This window comes from Pinus tabuliformis, chromosome 6 (assembly GCF_031772625.1).
Source record: "Pinus tabuliformis cultivar Carrire ecotype Pingquan chromosome 6, CPIR1, whole genome shotgun sequence".
Classification (NCBI taxonomy): Eukaryota; Viridiplantae; Streptophyta; class Pinopsida; order Pinales; family Pinaceae; genus Pinus; species Pinus tabuliformis.
This window is the reverse complement of record NC_142292.1, coordinates 1,328,777,332-1,328,802,282: the sequence shown is the minus strand read 5'-3', so window position 1 is coordinate 1,328,802,282 and position 24,951 is coordinate 1,328,777,332. Positions and strand designations below refer to the sequence as shown.

Below are 24,951 nucleotides of genomic sequence, written 5' to 3'. Positions count from 1 at the left end.
AATGTGTTTTCCAAATGCCCATCAAGCCTCTTCTTATAATTTTGTCGTTGATCAATCAACGACCCATATTAGATTCTAGTAAGTGGCTTAGAACATTTTGGCTTGATCCTCCTCTTCTTCTAGAAGTTTCACCCCCAGTTTAATTAATACCCTTTAATTATTTTAATTTCCTAAGTTTAGACTTAGGCATCCATAAAAAATAATTAATTATTTTAATAAAATTGTCTCTGGGTGGAATTTCCCAAAATGATTTCTGGGTATTCTGGAATACATTTGTCCTAGCCTCCCTGAAAAATTGCAAATTATGAGGCTTAGAGCACATTCGATGCTACTAGAAATCAACACTCCCTCTTAGCGAGGAATGTGCTCTAGTGAAACTTGCTGAAGCATCACTCCGACTCTGTAACATCTCTCTCTGCGTTGTTGATGTTTGACATCACTTCCCACCAACCACTGTGCAAATGCTGCATCTGTGCTGCTATTGACTCTACATGCTGCTACTGTCTACTGCATCTGCACTGCAACTCTGCTACAACTATTGTTGTCTTTTGCAACAACTGCAACGAAAAAAATCCAAAATACTGAAGAGGAGTTCAACATGATGCATCTGTTGCTAGATTTCTGACTGCTGCTAGTCTTTGTGCTGACCCTTTGAAGCCTCTGCGTTGCTGATGTCTAACATCACTCCCCACCAAACACTGTGCAAATGCTGTTGCTGACTCTGCATGCTGTACTGCATCTTCACTGCAACTCTGCTACAACTGTTGTTGTTGTCTTCTGCAACAACTGCAATGAAAAGACATCCAAAATACTGAATAGGTGTTCAACATGATGCATCTGTTGCTGGAGTTCTGACTGCTGCTACTCTCTGTGCTGACCCTTTGAAGCCTCTACGTTGCTGCTAACTTTGAACTGTGCCAACTGCACTACTGCCAACTCTGCTCTCCGTTGCTCAGTCTCTGCCGCTCTTACCCATTGCAACTGTCACTCCAACACTCCTCTGCACCAACTAACACTGGTCTATCTTGCTACTTTTAATATGGGCTCCCGTAGCAATGTATTGATCCAAGAGGTGGACTCCTCAAGGATCTTGCCCATCTGTAGTTTTTTCGAACTACAGTGCTAAATCATCCCACCTCTCCCTTGGAGATATCTGGGCAATCATGGCAAACTCGTCCTCGATCTTTGCAATTACAGCATGCGTATCATGTTTCTCGTCCTTGTCCTTCTTCTTGAGAGGACACTATGTAGCGTAGTGACCAAATTCACCACACCGAAAACATTTGATCTTTGAGATGTCCTTCTACCTCCATTGCTCATGCTGCCCCTCTGATGCAAGGGATGCATTCTCTTCCTCCTCCTTGGGCTTTGTCCCATTGCTACTGCTGCTATCAAGTTTGCACTTGACTAAGTCTCACCTCATCTCTTCCTGCTGAAAAGCGGCCCACATCCCTTCCCAATCCGACAATCTCTCTCTGCCCAGGATACTCTGGACAAACACTTGCCATTCTTCTGAGACTGAATTGAGGTCCAACCTCACCATCTCGGTGGTCGGAGGCACTAATCCTACAGTTGCCAACGAGTCTCAGACCTCCTGAAACTTCGATAGGAATGAATCAATGCGTTCCCCCTTCTGCATCCTCGTGGATCTCATTTTCTCCTCCAAGCACATCTTCTGCTGCTCGGAAGATCCCTGATACAACGTAGCCAAGGCATCCCACATCTCCTTGGCAGTCTCTTTGCCAACAATGTGACATACAACATGATCCCTTACTCCATTGAGGATCATCCGCTTCGCCATTTCAACCTTGTACTCTTGAGTGGATCCGCGCCTGCAGGCACAACTATCGCACTATCGACATAGGCTTTGAGATTATGCTCATCCAGAAGGCAAGAGATCCTAGCCTTCTAGATAATTGGATGCTCCATCCAATCGATCTTGATCTCTCAGCCCATTCGCTGCCATCTCAGCCAAAAAAAAGTCGAACTGCCTCCTCTCTCCTACTGCTTAGCAATTGAGAAATCGAATTCCCTGGCTAGGAATTCTTTGAGGAAGAAATTCCCTCAAAAAGTGTCTCCTTCCTTCTTCTGATGTTTTTCTGCCCCAACAACTGCTGCAAAAAACTGCGTCTCACCTGAAGACTGCTCTACATTGAAGATTCTGTTGCGCTGCTCCCTCTGCCGCTGACAAATCTCTATATGGAAATCTTACCTCTCTGTCCAGTGTCAACTCACTCAGAGAGAGATTTTCCTCGAGAATCTTGCCCTCTTGGCTTGGACTGCACAATCCCTTTGGGGATTCGATCTGCTGCTTATGCAACACTTTGATCTCCCTCCTCTTCAGCACTGGGCTCTTCCGGTTTGCTCTCTTGCTTCACTTACGCTTTGATACCATGTGAAAATTCGGAATCCCCAAATCACTACTACAACAACTGATTATATTTCTCCTACTGAATCAAGTTATTTACAATATTATACGGTAAACATCGAAATAAATACAACTGCAGCCTTCACAACTTAAATAATATGCGGAACCAAGAGCTGAGCAAGAAAGAAATAACACACTCAAGTGACACTATTGTTTTTGGACAAATGTCCCCAGAAAAAACCAATGTGGGAAAACTGGTGCAGCAGCTAAGGGTTTGTATTATTATGTTGTAATTTCTTAGTACAGTTCTTCGGATTCCCAAACTGACAATCCTATATAGAGATCTAACTGGGCAAAAAGATAGTGAGATGATCTCACCCTGTCACTTGGAAATTTGGCATTGATCTATGCTGGAGATGAGCCTTTGTGCTGTCTCTACGCAGTATTGCGTCACACCCACACAGTTATTGCGTCACTGCTATTGGGATTGTGCTGCACCTCTCGATCCTTTGCTCGCTGGAAACTTCGGCCCTCTGGCCTCTCGGTCTCACACCCCGACTCTGACACTAGATGCCGATTGTTCCCCAACAAAAATATAGACTCCCTCTGAAGCTCTGCACTGCCACAACGTAGCTCTACGTTGCCTTTGCATGGCCTAACACTACCTCTCCAGACTACTCTCTGCCCTCTCTCCCTTGCACTCTCAGGATCAGGAAAACTTCCTCCGGAAAATTATCCCTTGCCCCTCACTGCAAGAAATCTCCTTATCACCTTCTCCGACAACTGTTGCGTTGCTCTCTTGAGAAAATGGATCTCTGATCTTTCACCAGATGTTTTTTCGAAATGCCCATCAAGCCTCTTCTTATAATCCTCTCGTTGATCAATCAACAACACATATGATCAACAACACATATTAGATTTTAATCAATGGCTCATATCATTTTGGCTTGATTCTCGTCTTCTTCTAGAAGTTTCACCCCCAGTTTAATTAATACCCTTATAATTATTTTAATTTCCTAAGTTTAGACTTAAGTATCCATTAAAATTAATTAATTATTTTAATAAAACTGTCTCCGCGTGGTTTCCAAAACGATTTTTGGGTATTTTGGAATACATGTGTGCTAGCCTCCCTGCGAATTTTGAGGCTTAGAACACATCCGATGCTACCAGAAATCAACATCAGACTCTCTTTATAACGTCGGCCTAACAACAAACCTTCAAGCACTTCAAAACAGTCATGAGAAGGCTCCACGCTGCCTTCTCTTCCTCGCTGAAGTGACCTTCCTTCTGCACCCCTAACAGAGATGTCCTTCTCTTAAAATAATGCCCAAAGCAGTCCTATTCATATCCTCTTTCACTTCGGCCCTCCTGCAAGGTAATCCTGGTGCCAAAACAATCATGGATAAGCCCTACGCATAGGCTTTTCTTCCTTTGTTTGGCTGCTCCTTCACCTGCGGCCTAAGACAGAACAATCCTCCCTTTTCAACGAGCAACTCTTAGCTTTGTGTTGCTCAAATGGATGACTAAATGAATGCTCCTTCACCTTGTATTTATACGAAATCCAAGGGCTCCACGAATTTGTTGACTTGACTGTCCATAATTAATTGTCAACTTCAAAAATTCAAATCTCAAGTTCTAGAGCTCTGATTTGGGTGATTTTCGAAGCATTGGAATCGGCACGGCAAGTTCTATCACCTCAAATTTTCTCATGCTTAAATTCTTCATGGTTTTGGTCCAAATTCCGATGGGTGCAAAACCCATGCTTGGGTTCCAAGCCCACAAGCCTACTTGTGGTGCTTTGCCCTCCAAACCCCGACCACTAGGGCTTAGAGTACCTTCCAAGCTACACAAAAATCAATAGGAATTACCAAAGAGAAGAAAATGATAACAATGAGACGAGATTGCCTGATGAAATAGAGTCAACCGAGAAATGGTGTAAAGTGTCTAAGATTGTGGAAAGCATCGCTAAAGAACCAAAGGATGAAAGAACAGGTACAGTCGTGGTCAATTCGGCTTCTCATAATTACAAAAATGTTGCAATGACCAAACATTGGAAAGCCCACCTCTTAGTGGAATATTCCAAAATAAGTTTGTCTGCAAATTGATGGACTGTCTCATCCAAGATGACAGGTACAGGGTAGAAAATGAGGTTATTTTCTATAAAGACATGATGTATTTGGTCCCTGAATCTATACTCAAGAGGACATTCTTGAGGGCCACACATGATATACCATCTAAGGTTAATGATGGGCATTCTTTGAAGTACTTTCCTCAATACAAAGATATTAGGAGGATTTTGGTGGAAGCAAGTTGGAGGCTAATGTGAGTGGCCATAAGAGAAATAAAATTGCAAAAGCAGATTTTTTCCGTAGGTTTTATGGAACAGAGATTAGGAGGATGGTCCATTGATAGTAGTACTATTAAGGGATAAAATCCAAGACACATTGGTTGTGAGAGACATTTTGAAATGCTTGTGAAAGCAGCACAGCAATACAGCAATGGGAAATTCAATGATCCTCCAACAAATGTGATTGCAACCCCGGAAGCTCTCAAAATAGCTTATCTAAGTGTAACACATAACTGGAATCTTATAACATTAGACATGACTGGATTGTCTATAGTTGGTGCTAATGTTATTGGTTTCAGTTCGATAGCAAAGATGCTGGTAGATGGGCATTTTAATGTAGAATCAAATATTCGACATTTTCTTCGTTGAAAAATAATCATGAATACTTGATGCTTCCCGACATACAATTGAAAGCTGTGCAAGAGGCAACTAGAATAATATTGAAGGTTGTTTACAGCCCACAGTTTTCCAAAGTTTTCCACAGTTTAGAAATGTAAGAGGGCAACACTCAACTGTAAAATACATTGAAGGTCAGATTCACAGTCCTTATTGGCGGTTCAGCATTCTCATACAAAAGAAACTGGATAATTCAGTCTTTATAAAATCAGTGGCTGTAGTGAAGAAAATATCCAAGATGGCCTGATGAAAATTAAACCGCACAAACCAAAATAAAATTATGCTGAAATCAAATTTTAACCCTATCCAGCCTTCGCAGAGAACCAATAATGATGGTATATTATTCTTTGTTACTTAGTAGATTGGTATGTTAGTGTCATAAAATAACAAATATAGAGTTTTATCATGCTAGGCAAAGTGAGTGAAATCGAAAGTGAATATATATATACATATATATAATGAGACAAGAGACAAATTTAACTTAAAAGGACTCTTATATCTAAGTAAAGAAAGTTATCTTTTATTGAGACAGAAGACTAATATAACTCAAAGGACAGCTAGACGCAATTGGAATGGTTAAAATTCCTTTTACGATTGAACAATTATCTGGGAAATGATTACACATGACAAATGATCGAACCATGATCAACCATGTCCAAATACTTTTGGTAAAAGTGATTATCTATACAATAAAAAGGTCAATTTAAATTTAGCTTTTATTTTTAAAATACAAATAAAACCATATCTTTACTGTTAAAATTCATATTCAATATATTTATTATTATTATTATTAATTTTTATTTTCTATTTTATTTATTATTATTATTTTTTTATATAATAATAATTTATCTTTATCTTTTAATATTCTTAATTTTGATATAATGAATAAATTATGGCTCAAATCAACGTTAATGTTCTATATTTACATTCACCTTACCCTTCAAAAAAATGGTCAATTTAATTTTATCTTTTATTTAAAAAAAATATACAAATAAAACTATATCTTTATTGTTAAAATTCATATTCAATATTTTTATTAAAATCTCTTTTTTTTTTTTTCTGATATAATAATAATTATCTTTATTTTTAATATTCTTAATTTTGATATAATCAATAAATTATGGTTCAAATCAACGTCAATGTTCTATATTTACATTCACCTTCCCTTTAAAAGAAATAACAATTTATTTTATGATGTTTTATTATTTATATACATTTTAAAATAATAATTGATATAATTTATAAATCCTCGCTAAAATAAATGTCAATTTTCTATATTTGCTTTCACTTTATGATAATAGAACAACACTATTTATCTTTTGAGAAAACTTATTTTAACATGTTATATATTCATTTAAAAATAATTTTGCATTATTGATAATTATTAGACCTTTATATTTAGATTATCAAATTTTATTTTAAATTTTTTATGTAATTTATATTACTATAATTTTCAAGAGAAGGAAATCAAGTATTGAGTATTCATTTAAGATTTTTAAGAGAATTGTATGTATATAAAACTGAATTTATTGATCGATATTAAATTACAGACGATGTCAACGGATTCGACAAAGGTCTTACACATTTTTTTAAATATTATAATAATTTAAGTTAAATTGATTATTAAATATAAATTATTTAATGAACATATTACAGGCACCCACAATAAGGTATGACAAATCTGGGATTTTAAAATACAAAATTATGAGTTATGACACATGTTATATATATATATTCTTAACTGAATTTATTGATTGATATTAAATTACAGACGATGTCAACAGATTAGACAAAGGTCTTACACATTTTTTAAAATATTATAATAATTTAAGTTAAATTGATTATTGAATATAAATTATTTAATGAACATATTACAGGCACCTGCAATAAGGTATGACATAAATCTGGGATTTTAAAACAAAAAATATGAGTTATGACACAGGTTAGATTTATTTTGTCAGCAATGAACAACTCATAATTCATGGGAACATTTGCAAACAAGGATGTGATAATTTCAAAACAAACTCAGTTAGATACACAAGTATCTCAGCAAACAGACATTTCCAAAGAGAAGGCAAAAAGGAACATTGGGAAAGATAGTCCAAAAGAAATCAAAGCTAGAGCTGAAGGCGCTAATGGTTACACAAGGAGAGAGGAAGAAGAAGATGCAATTGCTCGTAGAGCACAGGAAATAGAACACAAAGAAAGACAGAACAAGAAAACAAATTTTATTATCAGGGGAATAAGAGATTATGGGAAGAATGAAAGTACTCTCAATTTGACAAGACACTATCTGAAAGAGAAACTACATTGGAAAGGGCAAATTTGCCAAGCAAGGAGGATTGGGAGGATATGTGAAGAGAGGCTTTGACCCATAAAAGTCACCATGGCAAGCGTACAAGACAAACACCAGCGTTTGGGCAAAAAGGAACTCTTGAAAGACTCACACTTCTTCCTCGATGAAGATTTAACCAAAAAAACAACAAGAGGAGAGAAGGGATGAAGTGGATAAAATTAAAACAACAAGAAATGAAGGGAAAAGGGCATGGTTGTACAATGGTAAAGCCGTTATTGCAATGTTTGGGCCTTCGGGCAAAACAGGGCAGCAAGCTGCAAGTAAAGAAAAAACAAAGAATTCAATAATAAGGACAAAAACAACAAGATCAACATGGACGAAAAGGGGTGAAGGCTCAAATTTGAGTCTTATGTGCCAAACTGCGTAGCAGTCAAATCCTACCCAAGTCTACTTAAGTTTAATTTGTTGGAATTGTAGAGGTTACCCTTGGAGGACAGGACCTGGGTTAGGGCCTATTACGGAAAGTAGAGACATAATTTGTCTCACGGAAACCCATAAGCATGATGGTTGCAAAACTCCTACGTTTGACGATTATTTGAAGTTGGCAGTTTGGAACAAGGTAGCAGAAAATGGCAAAGGGTATGGGGGAATACTAGTTTTAGTGAAAGAAAAAGAAGGCCGTCACGTTCAATTAATTAAAGAAGATGCAAATAAACAATATATATGGTTGTAAATATCAGAGAATGAGAATCACATAAGAATTGCACCATGCTATTTTGCCCCTCAAGTCTCAAAAACTTAAAAATAAGGGGCTTGACAGCGAGGATCCATATGCAACTTTAAAACAAGATATTTCCATGTACTCTTAGCAGGGAGAAGTTCTTTTAGTGGGAGATTTGAATGCTAGAACAACAAATAAACAAGCTAGCTTTCTTTGTTGCAAAGAGGATAACAATCCTATTTGACTCACTGAAGAGGAGAATCCCTAATGGGCGAGGTGTTCAGAAAATAAAAAAGTTAGCAATCATTTTGGAGAGGAGTTGCTTACATTGTGTGGGGTTTTCAACTTAATTATTTGCAATGGTCTAGATAGATGAAAAAGGTTTGGGAACTTCACTTGCAACACATACAATGGGGCAAGTGTCGTTGACTATGTGATGTGTTCACAAAGCTTGATAGAAAAGATAGACGAAGTTAATATTGGAGAGCATATTTGGGACTTAAAATCAGACCATAACCCAATTTATATAAGGTTATCATGGTTAGAAGAAAGGCAACATAGGAGGAAAACCCAATGCTCTCGACAATCACTATCAAGGGGCAAAATTCTTCTAACACAAGAAAATTGTACTATCTTCAAGACAATGTTAAAGAGATTAATTCGGAAGGAGAAAACTGGTTTCAAAAGCTTCAACAATCATGAGTTAACAAATATAATTCAAAGTGCACTTGAGAAGTGCAAAAGAGAAAAAAATAGGAAATCAGAATCAAATTGTTTTCCTGTAAATGCTTGGTTTGATGAGGAATGCAAAATGGCAAGGAGAACCTTGAAAAAGGCAGGAAAGGAGAAGATGAATGTAAAGTTATATAAGCAGATACTAAAAAGGAAAAAAGATGAGTTCATGCAAACAAGGAGAGAAGAGTTAATATATTTAAGCAAGAATAATCCAAAGCTTTTCTGGCAAGAACTGCAACCAAGGAAGAAGCAAATTGAAAATAATATTACAGCCAATCAATGGTTTGAATATGCAAGGCAACTCTATGAGAAAGAATCGGAGGCGGAGCCCCCCCCAGGATCAACGCAAATTCAAGGCTCTTCACGTTACAGGAGGTGGAGAATGGAATTAAGAAGCTGAAAACAGGAAAGGAAAAGGACTTGGTTGAACTTCAAGCAGAGTATCTAAAATGGGGAATGAATGCTCTTGCACCGCACATCATGGAAATATTCAACAACATCATTCAGCAAGGATTCCCAAGAGACTGGACAACTAGCCTAACAATACCCCTTTTTAAAAGTGGAGACATTAATAATCCATCTAACTATAGAACAATTATGATCAATCCTTTGTTTGCAAAGCTTTTTGGCAGCATGGTAGAAGACATAATTAGTAAGTGGGCAGAAGTAAAAGAAAAGAGGGCAAGAGGACAAGTGGGTTTTAGGCCGAAACATTCTACAGTGGATCATGGTATCACGTTGAGACACATTGTTGAAAAAGTTTGGGAGGACAAAGAAGTAGTATTTTGTTGCTTTGTTGACTTCAAAAAAGCATTTGACCACAGTCCCTAGGGATAAGTAGTGGTGTAGAATGGAAGAACTTGAAATTCTTGTGCATTATAGAGCCGCTGTCCATAGAGTTTATGAAGAAGTGAAATTCAAAATTAGAACCTCAGCAGGTATTTCAGAAAGCTTTAGAAGTGACATTGGAGTCAAGCAAGGTTGTTCTCTATCCCCTACTCTTTTTGGTCTATATATTGATAAATTAGAAGAGTGGCTAAATCTGCAAGGTGGAGATGGTGTTCGGTTGGGGGAGTTTGTGATAAAGCTTCTTTTATACACTGATGATATTGTATTGATTTCTAAATCGGTCCATGGATTGCAAATGCACTTACATGCCCTTGAGCATTTTTGTAGAGCAGTGGGGATGCAAGTCAATACTAGCAAGACCAAAATAATGATTTTCTCTAATAAAAGGAAGCAGAGCCAACATACTTTCTTCTTTGAAGACAACATTCTTGAAGAAGTAAATGAGTACAAGTACCTTGGGATTGATTTCAACAATAAACTCAATTGGGAGGACTGTAGAAAGAAGAGAATTTTAGGAGGGTGGAAAGCATTATATGCTCTTCAAAACAAATGTAGAGAGGCAAAGTTATGGGATTGGAAAACGATTAAAGTGCTTTTTGGACTCCTAGTTTGTCCAGTGATGCTATATGGGTGTGAATTGTGGGCTAGCAGCACTCTCGTCTCAAAATGGAAACAAATTTAGAAAATCCAAAAAACGCTTGATCATGAGCAAGTTCAAAATAAAAAGTTCAGTACCTTATGAGATAATGTTGAGTGAAACAGGAGCAACTCCCATTGAAGCAATTGCTATGGTGCAGCTCATAAGATATCTAAAAAGAATTGAGCAAATGAGAGTAGGTAGATGGCCTAATGTTATCTTCAATGAAGGCATGAGTGAAAGAAAGAAAACATGGATGAAACAAAACTACACATGGATGCAAAAATGAAATATATACCTCAATGCCTGTCCAACAAATAACAAGGAGCTAAAGGATTTTGTAATGGAAAAATTTCGTAAAAAGGTGTGGGAAAAAGAGTTGGGTAGAAAGAAGAAATATTACATTGAGGAATTCAACCCTACATGTGATCTACAACAAAAAGAGTTCATTGGAGCTAGCATTTCGTGGAGGGAAAAGGTTCTTATTGCTCAATTAAGGACCTACTCACATCAACTTCGGTGTGAAACAAGACAGTGGAAAAGGCCTAAAGAAGCTTGGGAAGAACGGGTGTGTACATTTTGCACGTCCGGGGCTGTGGACTCGGAAAAACATTTCATTTTGGAATGTGATGCATTCAAAGACATCAGAGAAAGTTATGACAACATGTTAGCGTCAGTTTTTTGGCATTGTCTTTTTAGCGAGGGGATTGTTGGAAGGTTGGGCCAGCTCATCATCAATTTGAATCGAAAGAGGATTGAATTGCAAAAAGCGAAAAACAGGGAGCTAATGGTTTCATAGACTATTTTTAGTTTCGTGGACCTTAAATATCATTTCATTTCATTTCATTAAAGTTGATCTTACCAAATCATTTAAATGTTAAAAGTTTTGGTTTTTTAGTAACTTTATTTACCTTTTCTATTTCTTACAAAATAATATTCAAAACTTAACTTAAAACTTAATTTAAAATAATAATTCAACAACTTAATGTAAAACTTAATTTAAAATAATAATTCAGTGAATATTAAAAGAAAATTAGAATCAACTTAATTTTTTTTTGTTTGATTATGGTTTAGCCGTATATTTTAGTGTAAGTAGTTCAAGTTCAATTATTAACATATTCTTTATATAAAAAGCTATATGAGATTCTCCAAAATGACTTCGTGATTACTCTATTTTGTAATTTTTTGGTACAAAATTAAAAAAAAAAGAAACTGGTATATATATATATATATTACTCCTGCTTTTTTTTTTTCCAAAGAAAAAATTGAACTTCTATTAATGCAATAAAAAGTTACATGGTATATGCAATAAAGCATTCAAAGAATTTATGTTTATAATCTAAACATAGAGTTTTATCTGAGCTGGTAAGCAAAATCATATTATTTTCCCATCTCAATATGCAAATATGATCGTTAAACTAGTTCCCGGGCCTCCTCATAGAGGAAAACAACCCAAACAGGAATAGGATCAGCAACCAATCATCCAAATCAAAAAACCAAAACTGATTTTTCTCTATTCCATAGCATAATGTATATAAACATATTTAAAGTCTGAGAGTCCATCATTGAAAAGCATTAAACAAAAAATAAAACTGAGCACATATTTGGCTCTGTATGTAGTCTCAAAAAGGAGGCAGATCCGACACATGGATCTGTTCATCTTCAGATTCTTCTATGCGCCAACAATCCAGATCCTGTTGCACACCTGCTTTAGAAAGTTGGTCTGCTAGGTTTGTCTTAAAGTCAATTGAGTCATTGTGATGTATTGAAGACCCATTTGGGCATGTTACATATTGTAAAGAAAAAATTATTGAGTCAAAAGACCCTCCAAGATCTTGTCATGGCACAAAGATCAAGTCGACCTACATGAAGGGACAAGTTAGCCTCAAGATAGCAATTTATACCCCTCACAAGCCTATAAATAAGAAGGAATTCGACCTCATTTGGACACTCACTCAAGCAAGTTCGATCTCCACAAGATAGAAGCTGGAAAATGATGAAGAAGGAGGAGAAGAACAAGTTCGATCTCCACAAGATAGAAGCTAGAAAAGGATGAAGGAGGAGGAGAAGAACAAGTTCGAAGTTTTGGGCCTCTCTCTCTCTCTCTCTCTCTCTCTCTCTCTCTCTTGTTAGGGTTTCTACAGTTACTGGGCAAGACGAAATTCTGAAGCTGTGAAGCTGCATTAAAGCTGTGACGCTGCATTGAAGTTGCAAGATCAAAGCTGTGAAACTACAAGGTCGAATCTATGACACTGCTTCTAGGTCAAATCTGTGAAGCTGCTTCTAGGTCGAAGCTGCATCAAGGTTGAAGTTACAAAAATTGTTGCTAGGGTCGAAGTTCTTGGAGAAGTTGTTGGAAGGTCGAAGTTTGTTGTTGGAAGCTGTTCAAGAAGGAAAAGGTTGACTTGGCCTTGGAGGGTCTTGATCAAGGGTTATAGGTCTTGGAATTCGTCAATTGAATTTCTATAAGAAGAGAAAAATACTGACGGGTTTTCATCTGAGTTGGAGAGGTTTTGGCCCTGGCTGATCGCCTACATCTTGTGTCCTATTGTCTCACTGTTCTTTATGATTTGGTAGCTGTGTGATGATAGAGAACACTAATGATAATAAAGGAAAGAAGAATTAATCAAGTAAAGTAAAAATACATCACAAGCAGCTATCAAAGTAAGAGAAATCACCTTCTAGTTGTCCTAGATTTCTCAACATGGTATCAGAGCTAAGGTGAATACATCAAGGAAGGGTAGCACAAAGAAGGATACTCAAGGGTCGAAGTATGGAGAAATCATCTTGGAAACATCAAGAGCATCAATCAATAAGAAGAGTTCGATAAAGGAAGAGAAAGCAATCTAATACCCAACAAAGGAAAAATATAGAAGAGTGAAGCATTTTTTGATTTGTTTTGGGCTAATTATCCTCCACACGTGCGAAGGTTAGGACATCATTTGCAACAGTGAAAGCCAAAAATTGCAATCACTCAAAGGAGCCAAAGTTTGGGTCAAAGAAGGACTATTTAGCACGCTTAATTGTGAAGAGGAGTCAAGGTCAAGTGAAGTCAAAAGGAGGAAAATCTAACCATATTCCAACCACACGTGTGACCTAGGGTTTCTGCAGAAAAGGTCAAAATTGCAGACCTCCTACAACAAGCTGAAATTCTGAAGGAGGACTGAAAATTTGAGGTTGTGAAACAAGTTTGACTAGCGTTGACTTTGTTGTCGCCTAGATTGTACCGGAACCGCGACAACCGCTCAGGGCAGGGGCTATCACTCTGATCCCCGCCCACTACGTTCTAGCTGTCTCCCAACAATAGGCTATGGGGGGTAGTCCCTATGGAAATGAGGTGAAGGAAAACAAGTTGGGAACGAACTTGCTTGGGAGGCACGAGTGAGGGGCCTAACTACTCTGTTAAAATTAGCAAGACTCAAGGATTTAATCATAGTTTTAAAACTTCGACTCGGATTTGGAATCGTCTGAGGGTCGACTCCGACTCCGACTTCGACATGGTATCGACTCGGTCGTTGTAAAAAATACATTAAATATATATATATATATATATATATATTTTAATTTTTTTTTTAATTTTTTATTTTTATCAAAGATCATATTTTTAAAGATTTTCATTCATTTTTCCAAACTCAAAGCATTAGAATATAAAGAGAAGACAACATATGATCAAAGTATGCTCATGAATATATCTATTATATCAAAATGGCACCCAGTGCACTGTGCAATACATGTAATATATAGTGATTAGAACAAAAACACATAACCAAGGAGGCTCTAAATGGCCTCTACAACAAAACATCACTAGTCACTTTTGCTAAGCAAGGAAAGATCATCTGGCTCAGACTCTGAATCAGAGTCAGACGGGGAAACCCATGGCTCCTCTTCACTGCTGCTCCAAAAAACCAACTCCGACTCTTCACAAACTCCTCACAAAATCTCACACAAATGCAATGAGATAGTTGTGAGTAAATATGGGGGGGTTGGGTCACTTTTATGGGGTTGGTCACTTTTATAGGCTTGGGAGAGGGGTAGAGGCATTGAAAAAAAGGCCCAAAAAATTTAAGTTTGAAGTCCGAGTTGCCACCTTTTTTCTCCGCGGACTAGCTTGACCCCCTGTTTTAAGAAACGGCCGTTTTGAAACCGAAACGGCCGGCTTGCTCCATTTCGCCAGCAAGGATAGTGACCCGGCCATGGAAACGGTCCGGTTGGCCGAGTCACCCATGACTCGGCCGAGTCATGGGTGACTCGGCCAACCTGGCCGTTTTCGATATGACTCGGCCGAGTCACAAAGGAACTGCCCAGGCAGCGTAAACAACAAACAAATATATTTTTTAATGGATTTTTTAAATGTTTTTTGTTTGGTTTGGACCCCAAACAGTTATATGAATATGCTAAATGATTTTTGGGGTCCATTTCCCCCTCCCAAACCCTATTTAACACACCCAAGTGCTCTCATTCACTCACAGCAGTCTTATGCATTTGAGTGAGAGTCTTCTTTGAGAGTTAGTGAGCAGTTCTTGAGCTTGTTTTGGAGCAGCAGTGAGGAGTCTTGGAGGAGCATTGTAGCTGGAGTGAGGAGCTTCTTGGGCAACCATTTGGAGCAACATTGAGGAGCTGATTCTTGGAGCAAGCTCGAGGAGGCAGTTTGTGCCTGGAGGTATTTTTTTCCACCTCTATAAATCTGTTTTTGCTTAGTAAATTTTAGGTGCATATCTAGAAAGCTTAGAGAGTGTTTTTTGTCAAATAAATGAACATTGAATCAATGTTTTTTTTTTGTCATTTTCAGATTGTTTGCTTTCATTTCCTAGTCAAAAAATGGCACCTAGAGCAAGAGATCCTGCTTGGGCATATGTTGAAATGGTTGTGTTGACCTCTACTGGTCAACTACCCATGCAGTGCACCCCCTTTTTCTTTGCAAGAAAGGGGCAGCACCTGATCAGCGTGTCTGTGCCATCCAGCAGTGATCAGCAGCTTGATCAATCTAATTGTAAACCCAGTCTGCATGTATTAATTGTAAATAATCTTAGCAGATATGAGTCGTGTATGTGAATTGCCTAGGTGGACCTAACTTTCTAGTGGTAATCTACGTCCCGGCAAGTTTTTCGTCTCACCGATCCATGGATCGGCAGAGTTTTCCTTCAAACCTGACCCCAAAGCCGGGATGGATTTTGTCATTGGAATTTTAGGAGAATCCTAGTGTGTTGATCTGCTAGATTATAGTTGTGTCGCAGAACTGGGTGAGTTGTGAGGGTCTATGTTAAAGGGGTTTTCTCCCTTAAGATGTAAATTGTAAAAGTCATGATGTAATGTGTCCTGAGGGTCGAAAAGTGTTTTAAATCCCCTCATGAGTCCTAAGTCCTAGGTCTTAGGTGATGTTTCCGAAGGCTTAGTTCGATGATCCATTTTAAAATGAATTAAAAAATTAAAAAATGAATAAAAATAATAAAATAATAAAATAAATAAAAATTAAAAAAATAAAGCAAAAACCCTAACTAATAAAATAATAATATTTTAAGTGAATAAATCGACGGATGAGATCAAGAGATGTCTTGATCCTCATCAACGGTCGAGATCATTTCTACATGGATCACTCGAACTAGCCGTTGGGATCATTTCCTTTAAATAGGGTGCTAGGGGTCATTTCAGATCATTCGATCTGTGAGTCTTGTACTGAAGAAGCTCTCTTGTAAATCTGTTTCTGGTTAATAAAAGAAGACTTTGGGGTCCATATCTTGCTGGTGTTACTCTCTTGAAATGCTGTGAGATTGTTTAATTTTCTGCATATGTTATTTTCAGCCGTTAATAATAGCTTTTTGTAGAGTATTGTGAGCACAGGTATCTTGTTCACTTGCTAGGGTTTGGGTGCTGTTAGGGTTTCTGAAGTAATGGCAGGTATCTCCATTACTTTCTGAGATCTAGCAGCATTTTTGCCCTCTTTACTGATGGTTGTTTTGAGATGTGCAGAAAACCATTTTCTGAAGGAATATTGTGGGCGTTCGGGGAAGTTCTCGGCTGAACCAGCCAACTCCCGCAAGCATTTTTTGCTGAGCCCAGTTGGATTTGATCCTGGGTCTATCATTCGGTTTATTTTTCTAAGTTGCATGAGAGATTTTCTGAAGTTTCTTCACAGTGAAAATCTGAAATCTTTATTTCTTTAAAATATTCCTGTGCTCACTGCTGAATTTGGCTGTTAAGGGGCCACATTTGTAAATTAATCCGCTGTCTTAGGGTTTCAATTTTTTCTGATCTAGGGTTTTAAATGTTTGTTTTATTTAGTTTTCATTAGGGTTTTTTGTTTTCTTGTACAGGGTTTTCATCAAGTCCAGGTTTTCAGAAGGAGATCAGGATTGCATTTTTCGCCCGAACCGGCAGCATCGGTTTTTCAATCAGTTCACTGGAAAACGAAGTCCTAAATGGCATCTTGACTGTTCATCACCATCAACTGAGGCGTGGCTGCGTTGCTTTAGCCGTCAGAATTTGGAGGTGTTCACGTTCTGAGTCCATCACGCAGAGTTACGATTCCTGTTTAATCACCAAATAAATCGAAGCGTCTCTGGGCAAGGTGATATCTTTCAAGAGCCTGCGTAGCATGTAATCGATTTCAAATTTTTCTGCCGCCGTCCCAAGTAAAACCAACAGTGTGTATTTCCATGCGTTGGGGGGTTTCAAAAAACGTTCAAATACCAGCTACGTCCACCATCAAAACGAACAAGAGCCTTTGACGTGATCGAGCAGCTGGGGTTTACGATCTACGCAGCAGCATAGGGGCAATTCAGGGCCGATTTGTTGTGATTCATAGCCAGTAGTCACGCAGGTATTTTCATTAAACGCTGTCCCTTCCGCCGTCGTCCAGCTTCTCCACGCATCCGAAGCTCCTCCTATCGAAACCGCACATGAACCTGCAAAAAATACGCAAACCAAAATCGATTTTTATTTGTAAGCCGTTCAGGTAATCTGCGCATCGGTCCTCAGGTAAACAACGGCAAATCCGGCTCAGGTAAGCATTGTCTCGTTTTCTGTTGCCGCCTTCTGCTATCAAAGCTGCCCAGGTAAATCCGTTTCCAATTTAAACGCAGTCAAGAGCATAAAAAATCGAGTTTTGTTCTGGGCACGGTGTCGCATTCTGTGCCTGTCGATTTTTTTTTTTTCACGCGTACGGTATTTTTCTTTGAGCCAAGGTCACGATCATATATGAAATGCAAGTTTCGATAGCAGGGTTATGTTTTTCGGTTTCGATTTGGGTATGCGTAGTTGTGTAATTCGTTTTGCACGAAAAGGCCAGCGTAGATTTTAATTAGGTTTTAATTTATTCAAAAGGTTTTGTATAAGTTCATTTTATAGATTTTATGTTAGGTTTTGTTTAGATTTAACATATTTAGATTTTAATCTTTTTTTAAATAGTTTCATTTTATTACATATAAATTCATAAAAAATCAAATAAAAAAATGCGTTTATGTTTAGGCTTGGTTTGATTTTAGTTAGAATTTAACTTTATTTTTATTTTTTGATTTAGAGTTCAGTTTTAGGTTACGTTAGATTATTTAAATTTAGAAGTCAGGGTTTGTTAGATTAATTTTATTTTATGTTTTAGACTTTAATGTTTTATGGTTAGATTTCGATTTTGTTTAAATTAGATTTTAAATTTTAATTTTTAGTTTAGATTTTTAGGTTTTAAAATCTTTTCATTGAAAAATAAAAAAAATATATAAAATATAAAAAATAATAAAAAAGATTTATTTAAAAGTTTTTGTTATTTAGAGTTTTAATTTTTTAATTTAGCTTAGTTTAATTATTTTTAATTAGTTCTAGCTTTTAGATTTAAAAAAAATAAAAAATAAAAAAAATAAAAATAAAAAAATAAAAAAAAAATTCGAAAAAATATAAAAATTTCGTGGAAAATTATTTTGCCAGATTTAGTGGTTTTTCATGTTATATCTTTCATGCTGAATTCTCAAGTCGAGATGCGAAATTGATATCTGGTTAATGGTTTGTGATTCTCGTGGTGGTTTAAAGCATTTATCTTTTTAAGGTTCCCAGTCGCTGGATATCATTTTGGTCATTCTAGGAGCATTGTGATTTAGCTGATGATAGATGATTGCTATTCATGGTCCATATTTTTATATCATTTAACAAGTAATCGTTTTAACCACAATCTCTTAAGGCACTGGTCTGCTAAATTAATCAAATCCATCTAGTGCTTTTCATATCGTGTCTCGTGTCTCCCAACCAACTGGTCGACAATTGGTTCTCATCATCTCACAGGGACTACCCCCCTTAGCCGCGGGAGACAGGCTTAAACGGAGGGATCGGGGATCAGAGTGACAGCCCCCGGTTTGAGCGTTGTCGTGTCAATTCGCGCGACAACAGGTTGATAGTCAAATGCAATGCAAATTTTGCCATAGGAAAATTAAGGAAGGTCCTGGGGGCATTAATAGGCTGAAACAACACTTGGCAGGGATTAGAGGCCAAATTACCCCATGTACCTCACCAGAAATTGGGGAGATTAGAAAGAATTTGTTGGCCAGCTTTGAGAAATTTAAAGAAGATAAGGCTAGGCAAAAAGACATACAGGCTGAAATTGGGAGGAAGAGGGAGATACAAAAAATGATGGCTACCAACCCCCACTATGATTTTGAGGGTTCTTCCTCTATCCCTCAAACTGAGGCATCCAACCCTTTCCGATATGTTCCTCCCTCTTTTGGTTCTGTTCAAGATAAGGGAAAGGGTAGAATGAATTTGAAAAAGGGTGATGTGACTATCAAAAGTTATTTCACTCCCTCCTCTCCATCAGATGCACATGGTCCTAAAGTTAGTAAAACTCAAATGCAGCCCACTTTAGATGACCATTGGAAGAAAGAATTGAGGGAGACTGCTTGTGATTACATAGCTAGATGGTGGTATGATGCTGATATCCCCTTTAATGTTGCTCGTTCACCATATTATGAGCCTATGTTTGATGCCATACACGCTGCTGGAAAAGGCTTCAAAGGCCCTACTATGCATGAGCTAAGGGGGTTTCGTTTGTAGAAAGAAATTCAATCCATTAATGAGTATTTGCAAGAGTTCAGGGACTCATGGGCAAGAACAGGGTGTACCATCATGTCAGATGGATGGACTGATCAAAGAAACCGTATCATCATAAACTTTCTTGTCTTCTGCCCACAGGGAACCATGTTTTTAAAATCAGTTGATGCATCTAATAAGATAAAAGATGGCCACTTGTTGTTTCAGCTATTGGATCAGGTTGTTGAGGAGGTGGGGGTGGCTAATGTTGTTCAAATCATCACAGATAATGCCTCTAACTATGTTCTTGCTGGTAAACTGTTAGAGGAAAAACACAAGACCATATTTTGGACCCCATGCGCTGCACATTGCATAGACTTCATGCTTGAGGATATTGGAAAATTAGATTGGGTCAAAAACACTATAGATCATGCCAAAAGCATAACAAAATTTATCTACAATCATACATTGGTTTTGAGCCTCATGAGGAAACACACTGGGGGCAAGGATATTATTAGGCCTGCCATCACTAGATTTGCTACACATTTTTTGACATTGCAATCTATGCTTTCCCAACATAGAAACTTGCAAAAGATGTTTTCCAGTGATGAATGGAATCAAAGCAATTGGTCTAACAAACCAGAAGGCAAAGAATTGAAAAGGAAAGTCCATGAAGAAACTTTTTGGAGAAAGGCAGCAGAGATTGTGAAGCTTGCTGAGCCACTAGTTAAGGTGTTGCGGTTGGTGGATGGGGAAAGGTTGGCTATGGGCTTCATTTATGAGGCTATGGATCAAGCAAAGGAGCAAATAAAGACGGTATACAAGGATAGAGTGGCAAAGTATGGGCCCATTTGGGCAATCATTGATGAAAGATGGAACAATCAACTCCATCGCCCTATACATGCAGCTGGGTGTTTTTTGAACCCATGGTATCATTATAAAGCTAAGGAGTGAGGAGCTTTGAGGGGGGAGGTCAGAGATGGACTGGTTGATTGCATTGAACGCATGATCCTATTGGAATCTGATCAGCTGGAGATACACCGACAGGCCAATATCTTCAGCAATGTAGCAGGTACCTTTGGGAAGAACCTAGCAAAGATTGCAAGAGAAGCAGATGAGCCAGGTAAACAAAAATTTCAATTTTCAAATTCTTAATAGTTTTACTTTTTTTTAAAGTTTGTTAAATCGTTTATAATTTGAAAGTTAGATATAATTTGTAATTTTGTTGAGCTAACTCATTACACTCCTATGTTTTTATGTTTTTTGCAGCACAATGGTGGGAGGCCTTTGGTGGCCATTGTCCTGAATTGCAAAGGTTTGCAATTCGTATTTTGAGTCAAACTTGCAGTGCATCTGGGTGTGAGCGCAATTGGGTTGTCTTTGAGAGGAGTCACACAAAGAAGAGAAACCGTTTGGATCAAAAACGGTTAAATGATCTAGTTTTTGTCCAATACAACCTTCGGCTCAGACGAAACCATTTGTTGAACAAAAGACCTGATTCAGATCCCATTGTGTTGGAAGACATTGATCCAACATCAGATTGGGTAGTGGAGAGTTGTCCAGCAGAGTTTGATCCTGATGAGGATCTTGATTTAGATTTAGATCTGGAGACATCAGTTGAACTTGAACATGTTGTTCAACCTCAGCCTATTCAGTTGAATGCAGATCCCAATCCACCAGCCTCAGTCTCACAGCCAGCAAGGACTCCAGCTGTAGGTGCTTCCTCTACTCAACCACGACAGAAGCGCAGCCGCATATCTACTCTATCTCAGCTTGCATCTGCTGCAGTTGCACAACCTGCTAGTGGTACCACTTCTACAGTTGCAGTTGGGGATGATGATGATGAGGAGGAGTCATGGGGCCCCCTGTCTGACTCTGATGATGATGATCCAGAGATTGATCGACGTGATCTTGGCTCCTCTGACAGTAGCTACTAGCCAGTGGCCCAGTAGTACTGTAGTACTAGTACTGGAGTCTGGTGACCGTCACAGTTTACTTTTGTTGTAGAGGCCATTTCTGGCCTCCTTGGTTATGTGTTTTTTGTTTTGAGTCTTCGATCATGTATGACAGTTGACTATGTATTGCCATTGGGTACCATTTTGATATAATGGATTGGTTCATGAGCCTACTTTGATCATATGTTGTCTTCCATCTATATTATAATGCTGTGTGTTTGGAAACATGAATGAAAATCTTTAAAATTATGTTTTTTTATAAATAAAAAAAATATTTAATGTATTTTTTACAACGACCGAGTCATTGAAATCGAGCCGGCCGAGTCATTACCGTTTCGGAGTCGGAGTCGGAGTCGATCCTCGTCGGAGTCGGAGTCGGAGTCGGAGTCGGAGTCGATCCTCGTCGGAGTCGGAGTCGGAGTCGATCCTCGTCGGAGTCGGAGTCGGAGTCTTAAAACATTGGCTCGACCAACCCGGTCAGTCCGTTAACGAACCGATCGAATCGGTGTCTGGCTCGGCTGGTTCGATAACGGACCGACCGTCGGACCGGTTTTTCTACCTAGCTGACCTGAGCAGGGGTTTGGCACGGTCAACCAAAGGTGAATATGATTCGGATTGGCCTAGTTTTAAAACACTGAAGCCTGAAACGTGGCCAGTAAGGCCTGAAACGTGTTTCAAGCTCGTACGACTGCCTTTCCGGCAAAAATACTTGTTTTTTTCGTTCTTTTTTTGTCTTTTTGTCTTTTTAACATTTTTACTTGTCGATTAAAATATTGTGTGGGTGCTTCTAGATGTCTCTCACAAGTTATAAAAAGACTCTTGCCCATCATCTTCTTCCGCTCCACCATCCACTGTTGAGCATGCTTCTGCTTCTATTTTTGACGAGGATTATGATGATGAGGATGAAGATTGAAGACTTTTAGTCTTTACTGTGAACTAGATTGAGCTCATGTTTTATTTCTATATGTGTTCATTGTCCATTGTTTGATACTTGTTGATGTAGCATTGTACTTCCAACCTCATATATAAAGGCTGATTTTGGATATATATTTACAATAAGCCTCATTTATCAAGGCTGTTTTTGGATATCACTACTTTCATTATGAGATCATTGATGAGTAACTGTGATGTTAGTATGTTTCATCATCATGTATAATTGATAGACTTATAGTTTAAGCAATGACATTGGCCAATGTAATCACAATGTAATAATGTATCATGTATGATTTATGATTGCACATAACATTTATTAAATGTTTTAACATATATATTGCATTTCCCCATTTCCAAAATTTTGGGGGGTCACGTTTCGTAACTGTGCCCATTTCGGAAACCCGTATCTGTTTCCCCGTATCGTGCAATTTAGTTTCTAACTATTCACTACGCACTTGTCTTAGTACAGTTTTGGGTCATATAAAGCATTTAATTTTCTGACCATTTTTCTCTTGCAGTATTGGCATTGGCAGTTGTTCCTGTCATATCAGTTGGTGTACGTAAGTTCGGGCGGTATGTTCGTGAACTTTCTCACAAGACTCAAGCTGCAGCTGCTATGGCTGCATCGATTGCTGAGGTCTGTTTCTCTCTCTCTGTATGTGTCTGTGTGGGGCTATTGTATTAGAAAGAGAGATCTTGATAACCTGCAACTAAATTGAGGTTTCAAACTGTAGAATTGTGTCATTATTTGCCTTCTTTACAACCATACAACCATTGAAAAGCTGTATGAACTTGTTTTCATAAATGTGATGTGAAATGCAAATGAGAAGATGATGATTATGGGTCATCTACTTCGCTCTCTTCTGGGTCAACATATCCTTCCATTTTTGTGTATCAATTGGTGGATCATTTTGGGTTCAATTAAAGATAGGTGCATTTGGTTTGACACTTTTTTTGGCTTGCTACATTCAAAGTTTAACTATACTGTAAAATGTGATAAAGAATAATACAAAACATAAGTTTATTATTTATACAAAACACAATTTTTTTGTTTTTTGTTTTTAACTTCTATGGTTTGACATAATATAAATGCGGCTGGCAAGTAGTACAAGTGACAGTACCACTTTACAATGCTGCAACTACTTCACAATGAAAGTTAGGGTGTGAGAAAATTTAATATATTTGGAAAAGGGGAGAGAATGTACGGGGAAGTCAGTTGGAGAAGTTCCAAAGGATTATACCAAGAGCTGTTCTCAAGGATTCTTGAATGTCCTTTTATGCAGGCATAGACTGCTTTACATCCTGCTCTTTATCAGATGGAAAACTTTTTGAGCTTAACTAATTTTATATTGCTGTGATGTGAATCCTAAGTAGTGGTATGTGCTTCATGCATTGCAATCTTTTTTATTTAAATACTAATATTAAAGATGTCTTTTATTATCTCTCCTGACATGGCTTCGGCTACATTTTGCATCTCAACATGTACAAAATGAACACGGTCATTTGAAGTTCTTACATACTAGAAGTATGGTAGCAAACCAATGGAACTCAATCGTATTTCGACAATACTGAGATTAAATTTCAAATTTAATGGCATAAGTCATGACTTACATCGTCAAGTGATTCTTTTAATAAACTGGCATGATGAGAAAGCAGAAATAAAAATTGAGGTTGATTGTCTATCAAAAAAATGTCAAAATCAGAATAGTGTCCCTTGCATCTGATTTCATCACAGGATTTTGTTGCAGCCAGTGAAAATACCTTTTGTCTCTTGCAGGAATCTTTTGGTGCAGTACGCACAGTAAGATCCTTTGCACAGGAAGGACACGAAAGCTTACGCTATGGAGAAAAAGTAGATGAGACTTTGAAGCTTGGCCTTAAACAAGCTGTATGTTTCCAAAAATTCTAGTGAAATTGTGGTCTTGTATATGTCTATCAGGAACAGAAATCATTTTGTATAACATGTGAAATATTAGTTCGTTAATTTTTTTTGTTTCTATGAGCAGAAAGTGATCGGGCTTTTCTACGGAGGCATGAATGGAGCATCCACATTGTCGGTAGTTATTGTGGTTATCTATGGTGCTTACTTGACCATTTATGGGACCATGACGACTGGGAACCTCACATCTTTTGTCCTTTATAGCCTCACAGGTCTGCTATTTGGACTTTATCTCAGTAGTAGTTGCATTATGGAAGAGGTTATGATTTCTGTTGTATATACTCCCACATTTTGCTTCTCTGTTTGTAAAGATCTGATGTATTTTTCAAAAAAAACGATGCGTGCTAGTTACATAATATCAATATGAAGGAAAAAAATATTTTCAGGTTTATTTTGTCTTAAGGATTTGTTCTTTGTTGCAATGGGTAAAAGGCTAGGTATAACATGTAAGTCAGTTCACATTTATAAATTTGTTAACATTTATCTTATGCTCTGTTCAGTGGGTTCATCTGTATCTTCCTTATCGGGATTGTATACAACAGCCATGAAGGCTGCAGGAGCAAGTCGAAGAGTTTTCCAGATTCTAGATCGTACTTCAACCATGTTAAAATCAGGAAATAAATGTCCTTTACAGTAAGAGTCAGAACAGAGATCTGTGTGCACTCTGATGTTCTTCATGCACTGGGAGTACTATTACCATTTGTTTTTTCTTGTCAACGAGGGTGGATACAAATTTAATTTTGCAAATTACATGTGCTATAAGTTAAAA

At 37.7% G+C, this 24,951-nt stretch overlaps 1 protein-coding gene across 1 annotated transcript in view; it reads left to right on the top strand.

The window, feature by feature from the left end:
• Nucleotides 1-24,951, top strand: part of ABCB27 (transporter associated with antigen processing protein 2) — a 231,003-nt gene that overhangs the window by 142,185 nt on the left and 63,867 nt on the right. The window contains exons 8-11 of the mRNA XM_089426388.1: nt 22,762-22,880; nt 24,021-24,131; nt 24,250-24,394; nt 24,683-24,815. Coding sequence (XP_089282514.1) covers nt 22,762-22,880; nt 24,021-24,131; nt 24,250-24,394; nt 24,683-24,815 — 508 coding nt within the window. The remainder of the gene's footprint in view (nt 1-22,761; nt 22,881-24,020; nt 24,132-24,249; nt 24,395-24,682; nt 24,816-24,951) is intronic.